Here is a 16,875-nt window from a genome sequence, read left to right as displayed (position 1 = left end):
TGCCACATATTCTCACGACCGCATCAGACCTCGACGGAATTGTTCGGGGCATTTCTATCCTCTACCACATTATTGTTTCACACTATCGCTTGGTTTTGAATATAGTATTTTGGTATCATGAACTCTTCGCAAAACGACGCGTCCGCGACCGTGTCCGTCCCACAAGACACCCTAACAGAAATACTCCTCCAACTCCGTCGAATCGAACACAAGCAACGCGACATAGAGCAGAACCAACATGATACGATTCGAAGACTCAGCAGTCTCACCAGCGAAGTCAGACAGCTGAAGGAGGAGGTAGACGATATGAAGGAGGAGGTAGATGACTTGAAGGATGAAGTGGAAAGTGTGAACATGAACACGTCGAGCGGGATGGTGTTCAAGACCGGGATAGTGGGCATTTTCGCAGCAGCTTTTGATGAGCTGAAAGCAGAGATTGATTCCTCGTGAGTGACCTTCCACTACTGAATATTTACCTTGATACTATTACTGATGAGTCTAAACGTTGATTGTTCTCACCTATTGTAGACGGTTCCTTATGCCATACCGATCTCAGAACTATAGGAAGCGGGGACACGATCAGCTCACCCCTGTTCCGCATACGGATGGTCGCCTTCCTCCAGCAGAGCTTCGTCCAAAGACTCGAGACGAGCTGTTGAGTTGGTCGCGTGCGTCACGTTCACTCTTGTCCAATCTCATAGTCTAATCAGTCTGCGCCCAAATACTTGCAGTAACACAGCTGAACGCACTGCTTGCATGGTACGAGCTCGAAGAACAGGAGACATGGGATAGTGCTACCTTCGAACTGGGAAAATATCTTGGCGTGACCGTCTGCACGCCAGAACATTGAATAATGTCAGGTCCGTTCGTGTACCGCTTTTCGTTAATCATCTTTGACTGTGGTGGGGGTACCATAGCTGTCGTTGTTGGCACACTTTCGCATTGCTTTCTTTATCCTGTATATTTATTCTGCATCACACTATCATATCCTTCGCCACGAGGCCTCTATACCAATCTTGCTCTTCAGCCCTCGCCAGCTCCCCCCAAATATGCAAGGTCGCTATTACACGCTCTCGACTATGGTCGGACTTTTTCTTGAGTCTGGTGGATTTCGGGATCGACACTACGCCCATCACCACTTTTGGTCTCTTCCCCACACTTGTAAATTGCAGCGCTGATGTTCGGGGTTGGTTCGGGGACCGGATCCGCGGAAATTGAACCCCCTGTCGTTGAGTCAGAAGACCTCATGTTACAGGACGCGAGAGAAATAAAATAGCGCGTCACACCGCAAGACGCGCTCCCTTCAGCCCTTTCATCTCTTCCATTACCTTCTCCAGTCCTTGGTCTGCTCCTGACTTACTCTCTACCGCCAAGACCAGCGAGTACGTTCAGCCTGCTATTCCTGTGGCGTTCGCGCCAGCTGGCCTGTCTACTCTGTAGACCGCTTTACCAGGTCGTACAGCACAACATGGTCCGTCCAATGCCCTCCATCGCCGCCACTCTTGCCCAAGGTTCGCCCAACTCTTTTCTCATCCCTCCCGTCTCTTCCCCTTCTTCCCCATTACCGTCCTCAACAACACGTACCAATGCCCACAGATCCCCAAATCTCATCCCCCGAGTCCCACAAAGACGACCATCGCCCCCCTCGACTCGGCCTTCGAGACGCGCTCAAATACCTCGACGCCATCAAGGCCGAAGTTGGCGATGGAAATATCTACGGCGATTTTTTGAATGTTATGAAGGAGTACAGGTTGAAACAGTGAGTCCCTCTCGCTTCAATCTTCTTTGTGGCCCATCGTTGTTGTGTGTGGCATGTGGCCCACTCTGGTCCCACCATACTTATATCCTTTCTGACTCCCTTCGTCAAGGGATATCTAGAATCACCGTCCAGGATGTCAGCTCCCGCGTTGCGGAGCTCTTCGAAGGGCATGACGACCTCATGGATGGCTTCACTGGCTTTATGTCCCAAGGCGCGCAGGCCAGCTCCGTGCAGACGCAGGGGCAGGAGGCCGATACCACCGCCGGAGCAGTGCAATCCGTGGATGAAATTTCGGCGAAGTTGTTGGGGTGTGTGCGATTGTTCTGAATCCTGCACGTATGGGTCGCCCTCCAACGACTCGTGTTGGGTATGCATATGATGATCCTTTGTTCGTGGATGTTTATAGTTGTTGGTGTGGCGAGCCCCGGTGCATACTTGACCGTGCGCAGAGCAGAAAGACGGCCACTATTGTACGCCTTGAGGGCTACATCGTCGAGAGCAAGATTTCCCGGTACGATAATTGTGCCACGCCAACACGAAGATCATGAGAAGGGGCCACGGTCTTGCCTATAATGGTGCGACCCACTAAATCACTCTGATTCACCATTTTACAGAGCTGATGAAGTGCGTTTGCACAGGTCTATGGTGGGAAAATATACACGTATGATAGAGAGCAATAAAGAAAAATGCACTATGCTCTGGTTCACCAGCACGGACTGCCCGGCTGTTGAAGCCAAGGGGATCAGTGCGTTCTCTGCAACAAATACTAATCTGTGTCAACCATATCTCCACTCAGCAGTTTGCATGGATCATCTTGCTCACCTGTGACACACTCCTTTCACGCTGAACGTTCCGAAATGCGTACCGCGTCCCCAGAATGAATCGCAGATCGGAACACTTGATAGCATGTTTCGTCTCTGAGACAAATAGCAACTGCCACCCTTAGTCACTTGAAGACTCAGACATGAAAGCGGGACTTGGACAGTAGCCCTTGCATGAGGAGTTGGTTATTCCATGTTTGTGCATGTATACATTTGAACGATGAACGGCATCAATATTTTAGACCCGATTGTCGAGAAACAGATCTCCGAAGAGCGTGGAGAGTAGATTCTGCCCAAGGTATGATGAATCCGCCTCTGAGGCTTTGAGTGCCCTGGTTACACAGATAATTCCTCTAAAATGGGATAGTCCTCTGGGTCCCGTGCATAGAATTGTGAAACTGAGGATGATGGATGGCTCAGATGCCCGCCGCCGAATAAGTCAGATCAAAGACGGCCACCATCCAGGGTCCTGTGGCGACTGAGCTGAGACGTAAACTTGAGCAAGTGCGCCCCTTCTAGAAATATTACTTCAGTACCTTCCGTGGTATCATACCCAATGCACCACAGAATAAGGCAGCTGAACTGGCTGGACTCCGTCCAGTGAGCAATGTAAGAAGCAAGCCAGACTCGGAAGTGGCACGAGAAGTCTTTCCATAAGAGAGCATTTTCAGGTTCGGTGCTTGAAATGAAATCATCTCCCACCCGCAATCAACCGGGCCGCAATCTTTGGTGTCGTTCAACTTTTGTTGCTCCTGTTCGAGGCTCTTCTTTAGAACGTAGACTGAGCTTTAACCTGATAATAATCGATCACTACTAGTACCTACCCAGCTCGAGGCCCTCGACCACATATCCAGCATTTATTGTGTGGGCCCGTCCACAGGGCTCGTGGTGCGCTTCATATTCTAGATGATGATCGTCCTTGTGAATGGGATGTCACTACGGTCTTTGTATACTTACAATCAGTTATTCGTTGTTCCTTTAGCTGGCATCTTACATTCATCGTCCCCACGTCACCGTTTGTGAATAATGAAATTCACTCAAGGTCCGCTGTTGCCCCAGCTGGCGTCCTGTCACGATGATTGATTTCTTCAATGATGGTGGTTGAAACATCAGAGAGAAAGACGCTTGATCATTCTGGTTAAAAGGACTCCTCGCAAATCTTGGAATCGTGTTCTCGCGCCTCCCTCTATCCTGACACTAACTGTAGGTTGACTGTAGACGGATAAAAAATTATGTCGGACCTTTCAAACATGGCCTCTAAGTCGATCGCTTCGTTCAATGGATTATACGCTGGAAATTACCTGGCGGGTGTGTGAGTACAGTGTTTCGTATATCTGACCCATTCGATACTGATCTGACGGATCATCCATTGCCACAGGCTCTATGGTCTCACAACACACCAGACCTACGTTTACTTTCGCTCCAATAAGGATCGCTGGAGTACACGACTATTAGTGAGTACTCGTCGTATTGGAGGGCACATTTAAAATCAATAGATATACATATCGATGTGGGACGCTGACTCTTGACCACGCCAGGTACTAGCACTCTGGTTGGTCTTCATCTCGTCGCAGACATTCTGTGTATGAATTCAATCTATATTTACCCTGGAAGGATCTTGGACACCCTGCATGCTGTGTTTCTGGCAGTCGGACTTCGTCACCTTATAGAGGAGGCTACTTACCAGCCTGTGGCATTACTCACCGACAAAATACCATGGTAAGATAATTATCAACTGAGTGGTCGTTATGATAGCCATCATTTGACTGATCGTTTCTCAGGACACTTTCCGTAAGTTGATCTCATTATTTAGAATGTGGTTTTCACTCAGTTGTGCAATCGATGATCGACCGTGTTTGGCGGATTACAGGCCTCTATGTTCATAATGGCGAGCCTCTTTCTCCCATTTCGTGGTCAAATGCTTACTATCATATCCACATAGTCGGTCAGTGACAGTGGAGTGCGAGGGTATGTACAGGTCTCCTTCGGTAAAAGTCACTGGTGTCGGCTTAATGATTCATATAGGTTTTATTGTTATCGAATTTGGAAACGTGAGCTTACTCTCGATTAGAGACCTTTATCTGACTTGCCTCTTTGTCTCAGTCAGCGAGAAGAACTGGATTCTGACCTCTGTAGCGGTAGGCTCGATTCTTCCACGGAAATAATCGTGGATGCTAACAAGGGTATATTTGCGTGTCAGAAAGGCTGTTCCAGTAGTCTGTGCGCTGAGTGAGAATGACCTCTGTTTGTGACGTGCTCAGAAAAATATACTAATAGGTTGAGTCCTGGTCCATAGTCGCTGGTTTGTGTAAGTTTGACGATACGAAGTTTATAAGTCGAGTACGGAGGTCAATACACTGACTGCTTCTCACCCTCTCTCTTCAGATGTTATATGCAAGATGTAAGGCTGAACAGTCTCACACGGCTGTAGTGCCTGACACTCGAACCTCTTCCTTTTTAGCGCGGGTGCTACCGGCCTTCAAGCTCTCAATACAGCCGCGAGCGTGAGGACCCATCCTAGTGTTTAATCCCTCGTATCTTGATTCGGTTCTGATCATTTCATTCCAGGCAGCGATGGACGCCACTCTGATTTCCATCAGCGTCGCTGACATCACGCTTGCTGGCTTTCTATGCATCTTACTGATGAAGAGCAGGGCTGGTGGTCATCGGTATGTTCCTTATCTTTACTTTCCTCTCGACTGCATAAGAAAAAGAAACACTAAACGTTCTTCCGGTGCATCGTTAGCACAAACTCAATCATAAGCACGCTGATTCTCTATACTGTTACCACGGGTTTCTTGACAAGCGTGGTGGCTATCGCATCTCTAATACTGGTAATCTTTACTGTCCATAGCCTGAACGTATCATTTGCTAAATATAACACAACTACTGATAGATTTTCGCCGTGAGGGAGACCTATGTGTATACAGGACCATTTTTCGTGCTCAGCAAACGTACGTCTATATTCGCCCCTAGCCGTGTTTTGGACTGTACTTGGAGCTGGCGTCACATTTTGCAGTCTACTTCAGCTCTCTCCTAGCTACTCTCAATCGTCGGGACGAAATCAGCACACAGCTTAAGGGTGATGATGAAGTGGCTATTCTTCCTGTGTCAGGAACTGTTCGGAATGGTCACGGTCAGTCAAGAGGTGGTGTGCAACCTAGGTGTGAACAGCACAGACCAGAGGTCTCTCAGGTAAGCCTTGCGCTTTATCCCGGTGCGATATCTCTTGTCACACGAAGTGTTTTAGAGCCTGGGATCTGTACTTGACATAAAGAACCACGCCATGATCAAGGAGGGCTCAGATCATGTCTCTGATCCAAGGACAGATGTCAATGAATATAATGTGAGTCCACCGTCATGGCAGTCGGTGACCATTTATGTATCGACCTCCTCTTGACGTAGGGGCATAGGAGAATTCTACATGAATCGTACATCGAAACTGCGGATCGAGAAGTGACTTACTGGTAATGCCAGTGAGTTGCTCGAAGTACGATTCGCACTTATGCGATTATTTATCAGAGGCAACTGTATGAATGCTTGGAATATTCTTGAGACGGCACCATTTTCATTGCTGCTCTCGTCTTGTAGATGATAAGGTTCTTGGTTTTCTTTTCTTCAGTATCAGATTGCAGGTACCTCTGGAACATATGATCCGTATACCTAGAAACTCCGGGGTAAAGACTAACTGATATGCAGCCACAATTGTCAAGGATTGAGCAGGATTCAGCCCGACGTGTGAATTGACAGGACCATATGTCTAGCAGTCTGTAGATACGAGGCTGAGCTATGAGAGTACACTCTCGACCATGCATGCACGAGGAATAGCGGTGTGCTGAGCGAGAAAGACGGACGCGCTAGATAACATGGGCGCTTGCTCAAATTCAAAGACACCGCGAGAATAACAGACAGCATTGTATTCAAGAGAACAACAGCAGGACAGGTATCCAAATAACTAAAACAACTAAAGAACAAAGACACAAAACATAGGAACTCGAAAATAATAGTCTATCAGACGCACATGCCCCTACGCCACACTGGAGATCGTCCATAGACGCTTAATCATGAATCGCCACGTCAACATCCGTCCATCACCCTCACCCAGACGCACTCGTGGGTTCCCCATTACCTTCCTCGTCCATCTTCTTCAACCATTGCCTCCGTACCTCATTCCTGGCCTCCAATCGCTTCTTCCCCTTATCATACTCTCCAGGTTCCGATCTCCGCCACAGAACGTCCTCCGTATTCGAGACGAAGAAGAGGCGATAGGTTCGGACGCAGACTTTGATCTCAAGGGCACCTCGAGCGACGAGGTCTGGGGTTTTCGGCTTTACAGGAAGATTCCTGGTGAAAAATCACGATGAGACGCATACATGTGAATTACAATACAGGGTGATACGTACCGGCGGAGGAAAGGACGACGGAGTTTCGAGACGGGCAAGTCCTTCGTGGCCGTTTCCTACAAACGATGTTAGCCAGTAGTGCACACCCGAGGACAAGTTTAGAAACGTACCGAGACAAAAGAAGCGACGTATGACTGCCATCGACCCGTCAAGACTTCAGCGTCGTCTAAACTAGACCCATCTTTGCTAAGCAGCTGGAAAGTCATCATCTTCGACTCGGGATGCTGCAAGTGAAACGTTAGCTCGGACAAATGTATAGTTTTCAGGCAAAGTTGAGGCTACCTACCCAGTCTACACTGAACAAATTTTCCTCAGGACCTATGATCTCCTCAGCCTTCCTTCGGAAGATCTTGCGATCCTCGGCCGTCGGGTTCTCGATCTGACGTTCATCTAAAAGGAGTTTCGATATCTTGTCAAGTTTTGAATCCTGCTCCCAGCCTTGGACCTGCTTGATGAGTGCCGCAATAACCTTATCCAGCGTGAAAGCCTTGTACGACTACAACCAACCAAATCATTTATCAGTACACCACCCAACGCATTTAGGGAAATGAGGGAAAACTAACCTGCAAACCGAACGTCCCCCGCATCTGATCCTCGAAAGCGGGTACATCGAGCTGATTGTCGAACAGTTTCTCGCACGTCTCGAGGAAAAGCACGTAATACTGTGTAGGCGTGACCTGATCAGAACCAGGCGGAGGCATGGCGAGGCCGAGGGTGTTAGCGGCCTCTTTGGACGTTTGGAAGTCGCACAGTTCGGCGGAGAGAGTTTTGAATGTATCAAGGCGAGAGTACAGGACCTATTCAATGTAAGATACACTATAGTGACAATAAGGAGGAACCACGGCGAACGTACCTCGATCAGCCGTAACAAAGTATAGAACCAGGTATTCGTGAAGAATGACCGACGTCTGTTGGGCCTTCTCTCTTCCCCACCTGAAGGCAAAGTTGGCAGATCCGCAAGCTGCATGGCCTGACTGGAATCGTCCTCTCCCAGTGGTCTCAGCAATTGCGGCAGTTCTCTCTCGACCGAAGTACCAAGTAACGTCGGAGAAGGTAATCTTGACATCGAAGGCGACTGGCCTTGCCCAGCCTGCCCTCTCGACCTCTTCGCCTGCTCGTTCTTCAATAGATTCTTCCTCAAATCCGCTGGCTTTCCGGAAAGTACTCTCGACCCACTCGACGCAGGATTACTGCCACTCGCATCCGATGCATCACCTGCCTCTCCCTCCGTAGTCTTGTCATGTACAATCTCCTTATGCTCAGCCCCCCTCTGGAACACTGACTGCCCACTCGTCCCAGACCCAGATTTGACCCAGTCATCTGACAACATGAAGAACGTCTTCACAACGTTCAACAACCTGAGTTCCACTGACTTCTTCCTCTCCGCGTCCATTCTCATCTGCCCTGCCGAGCTGCCACTCCCGCTCCCCCCGCTCCCGCCCGACCCCATTCTCGCCACGAACGAGCTCGTCAACTTCAAGCAGTCCATCAACACCCCCTCATCTGCCAGCTCAAACTCCAATTGATGTCTCGGCCTCGCCCTCGCGAATAACGGATCGACGAGCATCGCCCGTTTCGCCATCTGTTCCTCCATCACCGCCTCGATCTGGCTGACGAAAGCCTTGGACGTGAGCGCCTTCTTGTCTGCGGCTTTGAACGTGATCGACTGGTGGTCGAGCGCTTTGTAATAATTATGCGCGTCGACCTCTCGCCAGACTTTATTCCATTCCCTCTGTGCGCGTTTCCATTCTTCTTCCTTTTGTTTCAATCGAGGGACAACGACAGGGATAGCGGAGCCTGGGGAGTGCTGGATCGCATCGATGACTTCGAGGCCTGCCTCGCGCCCGTAGATCTTCTTGATGATCCGCTGATGGATGGCTTTTCCCGATCCCCCAAAGTTGGGTTTGAGCTTCCAGGCGGCGCGCTCTTCGGGGGACATTTGAGCGCTCTTGCGGTCGAGGGGGTCAAGGACGCCGATCGTACGTGCGATGGCATCGAGGTGGAAGTCGTATTCGTGGCGTTCTTCTTCGGAGCGATGGAGAGCCTCTTCGTAGATGTTCTTCTTCTGAGTGAAGAAACCCGAGTCTTCGCTCGCGAAAGTCGGATGGGAGACCCACTCGTCGTTAAGGACTTGCCTGCACATCTCGTCCCTGCCGGAGCATTGCTGGTTGATCTCCTGTGATACGATATAGTGTTTCGTCAATATCGAGCTTTGTGTCGTAGATAGAAAGAGCTTACATCCGCAGGCAACCGCCTATAGCTCCCATATCTCACGTTCAACTCCTCCTTACTCGGCCTATCCAATCCCACCATAAACATTCTTCCACCACCCCCTATCCCTCCTCCCCCCATCGCCGCCTCCATCGCCCCTACCTCCCTCTCCATCTCCCTTCTCTCCGCCCCCTCATCCCACCCCACAATCTCCCTAAACTGTCCCCACAGCTCCCCACTCTCCCCAATAAAACTCCTAACACTTTTCGCCAACCTCGCCCTGTCGATAAATCCCTGCGTGAACAAATTGATGGTCTTCAAGAACTCGTTGTACGTCTCGCGAGAGTTCAGCGCGCGTTTGACGCTGTCGAAGAATTGTGATTCGTCGGGCGCAGAGAGGTATATTGCCGGTGAGCCGGAAAGGGCAGAGAGGGGCATGTCGGGGGCATACATTGTGTGAGAGTGGGGTGGCGTGGAGGGGGGCAGAAATTGGGACTGAATTTGGGATTGGGGATGGAGGTGGTTGTGGACGTGGCTGGGGGGGTGGCCGCGAGATGCTTGTCGAGGTGAAGGTGCGTATTGGGAGAACGAAGCCGTGTCGGCGGCCACGCTCGCTTTTTCTTTCGACTTCTTCACCTTTGAACCACAACATACTCAGCTATGTATCACAAAAGGGAGGAAAAAGAAAAAGGGGATCATTCGAGCTACCTTCGCCTTAGCAAGCTCCTTCTCCCTCTCCTTCTCCCTTTCTTTCTCCTTATCCGCCGCAGTCTTCCTTCTCCTCTTTGCTGGCACACTTGTCCCAGCCACACTCTCCGGCTGCTTCCTCTTACTTCCCGCCCTCCCACCAGGACCATGCGAACCAGGACCACGCTCGGCCGGAGTCCCATTCCTCGTCCGCGAATGTCTCTCCCGCTCCCTCTCGACCAGCATTCCCTGCAATCCACCGTCTTCGCCTCCATCTCCATCTTGTATGCCGGACCCCCCGGGTGCACCTCCGGTCGTCAGAGGCATAAACTCGCGAAAGGCGGCGGCGAGGTCGGGAGCATCTTTGAATAAGCGTTCGATCTCTCTGTACACTTCCGTCTGGTCGCGGAACTGGAACTGAGCGCGTTAGGACCAGTGACACAACGACGCGAGTGAGATGAAAAAAAAGACGGTGAGGGGAGAGGAATAGGAAAAGACGAGGGATGTGAAGGATGAAAGAAAACGAGACATACATCGTTCGAATTCGATTTATGATTCGACAAGATCTCCAAGAACTGCTTATAAGTATCTGGATCATGACTGAACCGCGTCTTAATCCTCTGCACATAATCCATCGCGGGGCCCAATCCCTGTTTCTCCACCTCAGAGTGTGGCATCCCATGCTCCATACCGACGCCCACGCCCATTCCAATTGCGACGCGGGCCGATCCTGTCCCGGAGCCAGAGCCAGAGCCTATATACGGCGCCGGGGCAGGCGGTAATGACGGTGAGCCCATCTCGATGTCCGCCGAAGTGAGAGGTAAAGACGGGGGAGGCATTTCTTCGGAGGATAGAGGAGGGTGGGCGGAGGGTGCAGTAGAAGGGTGATGGCCGTTTGTGGGCGCCTGGTGCATGATCTGACCGTCGGGCATGGTTACGGTGATAAAGTCTTCGAGGCCAACATTGATGCGGTAGCCTGCCGGAAGGAAGGTGTTGAAACCCTGGATGAGGGCAGGGTGGCCGTGAAAAAGCTCAGAGACACGGGCGATGACACCTGGTGTGTCGATGCTGGAATAGTAATCATGATCAGAACGCGAATATTGGGGGACAAAAATCTCAGGATGAATCTGAGTGCTGGGGAAAGACAGTACAGACTTAGTCCATCCGCGTCAAGAAGGGGCTCTGACCGCTTTGCACAAAAATGAAAAAGAAGACAAGCACAGAACAGAGGACGCAGAGCAGATGGGAAAGTGGTGCGGCAATGCATGGTGGCATGCGTGGACAGTAAAATGAGCCTCGATGCATTCCAAGCGATATCAAGAGATATTGGGTAAAAATTTGGCGTCACCACCTTCGAGCAGTGTGGCCATTTCGGCGATGACATGGTATGGCAGTACAGTATTGTACCGATGTAGGCAGCCGTCCTATTCATCGAAAACTGCGCGGCGCTCTATTTGTGCGCCCCAGTACCAGCGAACAACGATGTGGATATACGCTGTTCAGTTAGAGCCTCAGTTTCACATACTCGGTCTGCAAAGCGCACACATGCGCTTAAATAGCGGATTTGGACGAATAGGACAAACCAACATATGGAATGAAGTTCAAGGCCGCACAATCGTGTGGCGTCGCCACACGATCCGACCAACGTTGATGTGTGCCGCCAAAGCGTAAAGGAAACTGCTCTTTATTGTATGGAGTGGTTCAATTGCCCTTGGGATGGGGCATGAGAAGCACTCGTCACTGTACAACTATCGCGCGAAGGCACGACCCTGAAAGAAGCCCTATCTCAAGAGCTCGACCGATGTACGCGCATATATGCGGGCGCAAGTTGTGTATCACCCACCTTCCCTCATTCTGCATTGAGGTGTCTACTTTCCGCCCCATTCCGTCCAGCACCCATACGCAAAAGACGGAAAAACTCACTGTTGACTCTTGAACTCCTTCATGATATCCAAGAATATATTATACACCTCCGGTTTATCATGGAACTGGATCTTGACCGCATCAAGGTAGCTGAGCGCATCGGATACGTTGAGCACGCGTTCGCCACCGCTTGGTTGGGCGTCCTGGTTGGACGGTGGTGGTGGTATGGGAGTAGTGGCGGACTGTGGCGCGGTACTCGGCGTCGCTGGGCGTGATGGTGCTGAAGCTAAAGATGCGTCGTGGTGTATGGGGTTATTGGGCTCGCTGTTTTCGTTGGGAGGAGGTGTCGAGGTAACTGGAGTATCTGCTAGGCCTTCGTCTATGACGCCCTGGCCATTCATGCCAGGACCATGTTCTGCTGCTGTTTCCATACTTCGGCTAGAGCGTCGTCAAGTTCACTAATGCTGAATGTCGGCGGAAATTAGGATATGCGCACCAACAACGTACAGTACAGTGAGCAAGCAGCCCGTACTGGAGACAATCAGGTAGCGTTCGAGAGCAAGTGACGTTGGCGGGAACAAACCGAGGACGGGCGCTTGTTCAATTTCCACAGAAACACGTGGCGGCGCGCGAGTTGGCGCGTCTCGCCACAGCTCAGAGGGAGTGTTTGTGGCCCGTATATGAGTAGCATGGTAATTGTATGCGCGTACTGGGTAAAGCTAAAGATATCACAGACCCCAATAAGAAATCAGTCAGCGGAGAAATATATATACTCTAAGTTCGGCGAAAAAAATATGTCGTAGCCGCGCAATCGTGAAAGGATGCTGAGGGCCCTGTGAGAATACCTTGGTTGTAGATATATTTTTGAGACATTTTATGGTGTTTTTCCTTTGAAGTGTCAATTTTAGTGGAATGAATATGAATATAACTGTGTTTTAGCACGCAACAAAAGCGAATACAATGAACAAGTAGTATGATCGAACCACAGGTCAGCGTCCGAGCGGACAAGAGAGTGGGGGAGGTGGAAAAGAGTAAAAAGAGAATACCTGCCAAAGCGGCGTAGCGGAGGATCGAAACAGCGGCCCCTCAAGCCTTAAGACACGGAGGAGCCGATGGTACGAGCCTGGGACCACTACCCCACAAGGGCATACGGTGCCAGCTAACTCAATAGTATATATACACAACTCAATGGCATCTATACACATCTGGCCTCGGCCTTTAGCAACCAAGTCCACTAATCCTAATCGTTTCCGGCCACTCAACCGATTCTGACTGCTACATCAAACACTGCTGCACATGCGATGGGTTCTGTAGCTGTGAGGCTCTATACACCAGCGCAAAAATACCGGTATCAGAATATATCGGCAGTTGGAATGATGGTCTCGTCTACTTATTGATTACCTTTGAATCACCTGTGACTAGGTCGTCCTCACGAGTAAGGATCGAAAGTGGGGTCAAATTACATCTAGAGCATCGATGACATTACACACTGCGGGTTCGTATACTTATAGTAGGCAATGATTGGCATCAAAAAGTAGAAACAAAGAAGCTGATCGTCTTAAGAAATGAAGCCCGTAGGAGAAACAATGCAGACAGGAAAATTACTCCTGAGGACGCTAGGCTTGACCTTAGCGGAGTCATCGCTTTGAGATGTAAATTCAATGATCACAAGCATTTCCACGTTCCTGTTCAATAAGAAAAACCACAGTCATCAATTGCGATGATACTTCACCTATTTTGAGCAGATGTGTACTCACAACATCGTCAGTCGTCCCTGGAAAATGTATCTGACCCGAGTCCTCGTCAATAGTGACCTCAGGCTTCACCCCAAGCCTCACAGATCCGGAGTTCTAAACCACCAAACCATTACAAGTATGAGTAACAATACTGCTGCGTAATATTTGAGAGTGTTCTTACTTGAAAGATATCTAGACCGGGATGATCATCCTTGGATTGTGTACAGCTTGACTGGCCGCGCCAAACAATCCCGGAAATGGAGAGAGTCGCCATGCCATTGGTTCCATTCATCTGCGTCCTGATCTTTTCTCTGCGGTTCAATGTGGCGAGCAAAGAACTGAAGTAGACTGCCGATAGGAATAAACAATGGGATCAACATCGTATCTCGTAAGCACTAACTGTCAACATACGTTTACTGAGCATATAAAATGCTCCTGCATATGCGAAGGTTTCAGCCATGGTTAGCATCTACGTACGCGTATGTATGTGGCAACCACGGACATGTATGAGCGCTAAAAATCAATGCGAAGACATTGCTGAGACACACGATTATGAGGGTGGCGATTGCCACCAGGCTGGTCAAAAGTCCCGTGGTGACGGTGTAAAGGATCAACGTGCTGATGACGGAGTTCGTCCTATCCATCATTCGCCACGAGTCTCGATATCAACTGTTAGCGAATTTTTGTTGAAATCATACGCTCACCTCCCTACCCCTAACCGACTCTTCCATAATAAGATGCACAGAAATCCAGCGATTGTGAGGTCAGCAACACAGATGGAGATCAAAGTAGCGTCCATTTCGACCTGAGTATCGGATTCAGAATTCATAAATGCATGCCCAAAATACAATTACTCACGACGAGATTGAGAGCCTGTAGACCAGTGGTTCCCATGCTAGCGTACCAAGATTTTGCATATCAATGGATCAGACACTATAAGTTGGCCGAGAAAAAATGAAATCCAAGGACTGTGCATGATGCTCACGTCTTGGATGTACAATCTGTATACCGTTGGAAAGGGAGTCAATTAATCGGCGCACTTATCTTTCGCATACAAGACGAAATGGGTGTACTCACACAAACCGGCAACTAGAAACGATCATAGAGACGTCAGTCGACTTGCACAAACAGGGAAAATTGTTCTCTTACTAAGCGCACAGAGAACGGGAACTGCCTGACTTGATGCATGTACAATAAATAAGGATTGCATCTTTGTGGTGAGAAAACAAGCCTTACCGCCATTATCGTGAAGATCCCGTTCTGGTTACTGACTTCAAAAGATATGCAATTCAGCGATAAAAGGTTTCGTGGAGATAAAATATACACTCACGTCGCCAGATTCGATAACAATAATATCTATAGAGATTAACTTAGTTTCTTTGCCTGAACTCAACGTATAGAGATCATGGTAATCACCCTCTCACACCACTGTCACTCAGTGACTGTGCAGATAGCATAAATCAGAACGAAAGCAAAAGGCACGGGGAAGTGCGTGGTAAAACCAACCATCATGAGAAGTGAGAACTGGTCAAGGCCGTTCCAGCGCGATTGAGTAATTGTAGACCACGTTCTTGAGCAACTGTAGATGACCTACCGAGAGTGTCCTAGGAAGAGCAAACCTAGTTGTCGGAATATTTCACGTACCAGAGGGAACCCATACTCACCACGGCACTTTATCAAGCAAAATACTCAAAGGTTGCTCAATCGACTCCACTACAAGCTGGCGTAGTGCAACTGCTGCGAGGGCAGCGTGAAGCGTATCCAAGATCCTATAATTAGAATGTGTGTCATACTCTTATCAAGATACAATACGATGAATCCTACCAGAGAACCAAGACCTGCCACATGAGGCCGATGGTCGACGTTTAATAAAGGAGTACATTCAGAACAACAACAGTGGGTACGCACCAGAAGACGTGTAGACCAACGATCTTGACTAGATCTTCTGAAGTACACATATGTTTGATGTGTAGTTAGACCGTAAAATCTGCCACCATACAATGTCTTGTCAATATGCCATTGCACGCAGAAAACACCAAGGAGCCCGCGTACTCACACACCGGCAAGATAGCTACCTGCGTACAAGCCGTTCAGGGATTCATTCAATTTGGAAGCAAGAACCGAATTGATCGACATGAAGTCAGTTATCTGTACGAAGTGATGTGGATGCTCCAGGGGTTCGAGTTCACAACACAACACGTACCTCCATCTGCTTGACTAAATACTCCAGTCAGAGATCTCGAGGCGCTATCAGATAGTACGACGGGTATCAATCATTGAGAATGACAGATGGAAAGATGTCAGGCGGCACGGATGCTCTTGGTATGATAGATCATTGAGAGGAACCCGTACCATGAGTAGATCAATGTGCTTCGGCAACTCGTGTCACGAGAGCAGACCTAACTGAGGAAGTAAAACATTTTTCGAGACCCTTTCCCAAGATGATTGCGGTCTAACGTGTTTCATCGCACAAACTAGGCCTCGAAAAGCTCGCCTCGGATCGTCGTGCTTACGAAACCCGTACTCAGGCCTGTGATCTCTACACACCGAAGAGGGTGTGCCGCGATCCTGGGAAGCCTGTCTCCTGTAGAATAGAACGAGTAGCGGAGAAGGATAGGAGGCGACCATGCACTCCCAAGAACTAAACAATTTTCCTGGTGTTAAGGTGGCTGCGAGCATTCATCAAAAAAGACTGTATGATCGGAAGAACACAGGCGCCGCAATGGAAATTGCCGGTAGACCTACTTAAAGAATCACCCTTCTTGGGCGCCACCTAAACTGTGCTCTGCTTCATCCCCCAGTGGTACTCGCCTCCAAGATTCATCGTCCCACGTAGGCCGACAAAATCCGGCCAAATACTATACAGGCTAAGAGTACGTATACAGTACTAGTCCCTATTCGATATGGTAGGGGTCAACATCGTTCGCCGGCTATCCCATGGCTAGAATCCACCAGATTGTGGCGCCGAATGATGCATCAAGGGATGCGATGTGCGACTCAGGCGTTTACGAGCCTAGTGTACATCGCCAGGTTGTTTTTATACACGGAAACCCTTGAATAGTCACACCGCGGATGGGGCCCGCGCAATGTCTCTATACCTCGATTGAATTTCCCGGTCTCTCGACGAACGAACCGTTCTAACCGTTCTTCTTCGTCCTCTTACAGGAATCAGCTATGTTATTTTATCCAATACTTCTCCCGTGGCCAATCCTTCTGCACGCCATTGGCCTCTCCGCTCTCGGGTGTGGCATGTTTCTCGCCAAACCCACCCCGAAAGCCCCAGAAGACACTTCCACACTCGGTATCACGACGATTGCGCTTGGAATGGCATGTACGTAAATGAGACATATCCTATTTTCCGCGATGCTTACCTGATAAAAAAAATCGCGCCGTAT

The 16,875-nt window shown here is 49.4% G+C and overlaps 3 protein-coding genes across 3 annotated transcripts; 2 read left to right on the top strand and 1 right to left on the bottom strand.

Annotated features, from left to right (window-relative positions):
- The first annotated feature begins 177 nt into the window (after window positions 1-177).
- STEHIDRAFT_149661 (uncharacterized protein) lies at window positions 178-1,000 on the top strand. Its single transcript, XM_007308815.1, has 3 exons — window positions 178-446; window positions 529-668; window positions 732-1,000. The coding sequence occupies exons 1-3, from the start codon at window positions 307-309 to the stop codon at window positions 848-850; spliced, it is 399 nt and encodes a 132-aa protein (XP_007308877.1). The 5' UTR covers window positions 178-306; the 3' UTR covers window positions 851-1,000.
- A 2,830-nt stretch (window positions 1,001-3,830) lies between these two features.
- STEHIDRAFT_141882 (uncharacterized protein) lies at window positions 3,831-6,247 on the top strand (the record flags this gene model as incomplete). The annotated part of the gene is made up of 19 exons (XM_007308814.1): window positions 3,831-3,892; window positions 3,959-4,034; window positions 4,119-4,132; window positions 4,195-4,299; window positions 4,362-4,371; window positions 4,451-4,468; window positions 4,523-4,548; window positions 4,606-4,631; window positions 4,684-4,718; window positions 4,785-4,809; window positions 4,877-4,888; window positions 4,966-4,981; window positions 5,042-5,084; window positions 5,149-5,249; window positions 5,327-5,414; window positions 5,477-5,534; window positions 5,600-5,775; window positions 5,831-5,926; window positions 6,203-6,247. The coding sequence occupies 19 exons, from the start codon at window positions 3,831-3,833 to the stop codon at window positions 6,245-6,247; spliced, it is 1,032 nt and encodes a 343-aa protein (XP_007308876.1).
- Window positions 6,248-6,677: 430 nt separating this feature from the next.
- STEHIDRAFT_161259 (uncharacterized protein) lies at window positions 6,678-13,940 on the bottom strand (the record flags this gene model as incomplete). The annotated part of the gene is made up of 14 exons (XM_007308813.1): window positions 6,678-6,924; window positions 6,984-7,039; window positions 7,094-7,207; window positions 7,270-7,479; window positions 7,547-7,780; window positions 7,837-9,159; window positions 9,222-9,830; window positions 9,903-10,298; window positions 10,415-10,949; window positions 11,805-12,182; window positions 12,252-12,463; window positions 13,502-13,594; window positions 13,662-13,828; window positions 13,892-13,940. 14 exons carry the CDS (start codon window positions 13,938-13,940, stop codon window positions 6,678-6,680), a joined length of 4,623 nt encoding a protein of 1,540 aa, XP_007308875.1.
- Between the last annotated feature and the right edge of the window lie 2,935 nt (window positions 13,941-16,875).

This window comes from Stereum hirsutum (assembly GCF_000264905.1).
Source record: "Stereum hirsutum FP-91666 SS1 unplaced genomic scaffold STEHIscaffold_16, whole genome shotgun sequence".
NCBI lineage: Eukaryota > Fungi > Basidiomycota > Agaricomycetes > Russulales > Stereaceae > Stereum > Stereum hirsutum.
The sequence above is the reverse complement of the archived record's forward strand: the minus strand, read 5'-3'. Positions and strand labels throughout refer to the sequence as shown.

What these genes read in the sequence shown, in the direction of transcription:
- STEHIDRAFT_149661 (XM_007308815.1), top strand. Translation starts at nt 307, where the DNA reads ATGAAGGAGGAGGTAGATGACTTGAAGGATGAAGTGGAAAGTGTGAAC. An exon ending in AAAGCAGAGATTGATTCCTC is followed by an intron (nt 447 to 528) that starts GTGAGTGACCTT and finishes CACCTATTGTAG; the next exon opens with ACGGTTCCTTATGCCATACC. An exon ending in CGAGCTGTTGAGTTGGTCGC is followed by an intron (nt 669 to 731) that starts GTGCGTCACGTT and finishes AAATACTTGCAG; the next exon opens with TAACACAGCTGAACGCACTG.